General features: G+C 38.1%; 1 protein-coding gene across 1 annotated transcript; it reads left to right on the top strand.

Annotated features, from left to right (window-relative positions):
* Nucleotides 1-1,753: 1,753 nt before the first annotated feature.
* Nucleotides 1,754-2,677, top strand: LOC131397902 (vomeronasal type-1 receptor 4-like). Its single transcript, XM_058531012.1, has one exon. The coding sequence runs from the start codon at nt 1,754-1,756 to the stop codon at nt 2,675-2,677; it is 924 nt and encodes a 307-aa protein (XP_058386995.1).
* Nucleotides 2,678-3,387: the final 710 nt, after the last annotated feature.

Here is a 3,387-nt window from a genome sequence, read left to right as displayed (position 1 = left end):
GTAGCAGGAAGGTGTTGCATGAGTAATTTCTATTTCAGTCTGGGATGCTGAGTGTGTAAGAGAAAGACATGTCAAGAGTCTGGGTAAGTGATCATATCAGAAAAAGGCAATCTTCTGTGTATTAACCTGAGTCTGTGCCAATGCCATGCAGGGAGGTGGAATAATTCTGAGGCATGAGTGAATTTGTACAGAGAGACGAGGGTCTTAAATCCTACACCAATCCCCAATGGCTCCTAATATAATTTAATGTAATCCTCACTAACAGGGATTGTTGTGGCTTAATCTGAGTGATAAGCAAACCTGAATTTTAAGGTGCTTAAGGACGTAGTTATAAAATCAATCTGCTGTTCAGTCTACCTTATAGGAATCATAGCCTAAATTTTCAGGTTTCTAGAAGAGTACCTATAATACTTCCATGTTTGTAATGAAGAGTGGGATGAAGTTACAGGAGTCATGTGATCCTGGGCAGAAAGTATATCCAAATAGTAATTTCTTGAATAGAAAGGTTTCCTCTAACCTAGGTGTTTAAGCAATTAATAGAGACAGTATATGTGACTCTATTGAAAACTTCCTTAGTCTGTTCATTATGGTGAGGCTATTTTCTCTCCTAAAATGAGGAATTGAACAGTTGAGGAACAGTTAACATAATAATTATGAGTTTCAGACAGCAGCTGTCAGTCTCATGTTGTTTTCACCTATTTAGGAATATTCTAATATCAATCCAAAAATCATGTATTTCAATGTATATAATGCACAAGAATGCATACTTCGCTGCTGCCATTTTGCATGTATGTCTTGTATGTTAATATCGTTCACAAATCATAGTTCACTGCCAATAGTTTTACTTAACTCAGGTATTAATAAATAGATAAACATATCATCTGAAATTAATAATCATTTAGCTTCTGCCTTCCACTATTTTATCGTGCACTAGTGTTTTATGTCCCACAGTGTATGACATTTCATGGGATTATTCAAAAATTCTTGTGCCTTGTGCCATTATACTTGTTTTCTTGATGTAAAAGCCAAATGAGTCTTTCTGTGGTTGTTCTAATATCAAGCCATTCTTATATTTATTACACGTAACTTGTCATGGGGCAGGTTCCTGCAGCGTTCTGCTGTCAGCAGTGCATCAATTATTACTAAGATATCTAAAACTTTACTCATAATTAATATTGGTGTATGGAATAATATTTACAAATAAATGAAATCTTGTTATAATGAAATTGTAAAATTCCATCAGTCTAGTCTAAAATCAACAACAAGGTGTTAAATCAAAACTAAACAGAGATCTGGATTATTTGATGAACACGGCTAACTGGCTTTTTAGCAGAGCATGGTGGTTCGATGCATTATTGTTGTTACAAGCCCAACAGGTTTCAAGTCCCCACTTTTGCCCTAAACAGCAGATTTTGACAAATACTTAATCTCTCTGTCTCTACCTTCTCCTCATCTTTATAATTAAAATCACAGAAGTGTGTGCCTCATAGATTTATGGAGAACGAAGGAGTTACCACGTGTACTGCCTTCCCAGGAATGATTTCACATTATACGTACTCTTTAAAAGTCATACATTTAACATTTGGAAACCTCTTAGTAAGGGGAAAACATTAAGTAAGAGTTTCTTAGTGGAACTAATGCTAAATGGAGACTATTGGATTTCAGTTGACGTGATCCATGTAGCCATACCTCATATTCCCATGCAGGAAAGTCTAGCTCAGAAGACAAACATCAGTGACCGGGAACTGAGAGGATGGCCAACAGGGATTTGGCAATAGGAATGATCTTCTTAACACAGACTGTGGTTGGAATCCTGGGCAATTTGTCTCTTCTTTGCCATTATATCATCCTTTACTTCACTGAGTACAGGTTAAGGTCCACAGATTTGATTCTTAGGCACCTTATTGTAGCTAATGTCTCATCCCTCTTCTGTAAAGGAGTCCCTCAGACAATGGCAGCATTTGGGTGGAAACATTTCCTCAGTGATGTTGGATGCAAACTTGTTTTCTTTCTTCACAGAGTGGGGAGGGGTGTGTCCATTGGTAGCATCTGTGTCTTGAGTGTCTTCCAGGTGATCACGATCAGTCACAGGAACTCCAGGTGGGCAGACCTTAAAGTAAAAGCTCCCAACTACATTGTCCCCTGTATTTTCCTGGTTTGGATCCTGCAAGTGCTGGTAAATATCAGTTTTCCTATCTTTATAACTGACAAATTGAGTGACAAAAACATCACAAACAGAAAAGATTTCCTATACTGTTCTTCTGTTCGTCATGACAAACTCACGGACTTGTTACATGCAGCATTGCTATCAGTCCCTGATGTTTTCTGTTTGGGGGTCATGCTCTGGGCCAGCAGCACCATGGTTTTCATCCTGTACAGGCACAGGCAGAGGGTCCAACACCTTCATAGGACCAAGATCTCCCCCAGTTCCTCCCCTGAGTCCAGAGCTACCAAAACCATCCTTCTCCTGATGAGCACCTTTGCCTATTTTTACGCCCTTTCCTCTATCTTTCAAGTATTTTTGTCTGTTTTAAATAATCCTGACTGGTTCCTGGTGAACATCACTGCAATCATGGCTGTGTGTTTTCCAACTGTCTTCCCCTTTCTGCTCAAGAACGGTGACTCCAGTGTATCCAGACTCTGCTTTGCCTGGATAAGGAATATAAAAATCCCCTAATCTTATGAGAAATATATAAATTGTATATATTTCCACAATGAACAGTTGCCAGTTCATTTATTCCCCCTCAAAGTCCTAAATAAAATGATCAATCACAAGAGAATGGTATACAGAACACGCTGAACATCTTCTTCAAAATAAACAATAAAACGTAATAGTATTTTGAGGAAATATAATTATCACATAAATACTTACATGATTGAAGTTTTACTAATGTTTCAGTGGAGAAGTTCTGAATTTATGCAATAATAAGCACCAGGTCTTGAAACTATCTGGATATCATGGAGAAGTCTTCAAGTGGGTAGCTTTCAATCTATCACAATCAATAAATAAACTGAGCAGAGAATTTTAGGAAAAAGTACAAGAAAATGGGTCAACATGTGGCAGATCATTACTGAAACTAAAGAAAAGTAATGTTCTTAGGGAATAAAGAATAGCATGGGATAGAGCTGGAGGGTAAAGTCATTCTCGGTGATTAGAGCCTTTAATTGCTAGTTAAGATTTTTGTATATAACATCCTTAGAAAGACAGTGTTCATTTATTTGAAATATAATGTTATGCATGGAGATAGCTTGTTGAAATCATTTTCATGCAGAAATGGCCAGATTAAAGTAGAATAGTGTGTTGGGCCGGCCCCGTGGCTTAGCGGTTAAGTGCACGCGTTCTACTGCTGGCGGCCCAGGTTCGGATCCCCGGCGTGCACCGACGCA

The sequence above is a fragment of the Diceros bicornis genome, chromosome 34, assembly GCF_020826845.1.
Source record: "Diceros bicornis minor isolate mBicDic1 chromosome 34, mDicBic1.mat.cur, whole genome shotgun sequence".
Taxonomy (NCBI): Eukaryota; Metazoa; Chordata; class Mammalia; order Perissodactyla; family Rhinocerotidae; genus Diceros; species Diceros bicornis.
The sequence above is the reverse complement of the archived record's forward strand: the minus strand, read 5'-3'. Positions and strand labels throughout refer to the sequence as shown.

Coding starts and splice junctions, on each gene's coding strand:
- LOC131397902 (XM_058531012.1), top strand. CDS start 1,754: ATGGCCAACAGGGATTTGGCAATAGGAATGATCTTCTTAACACAGACT.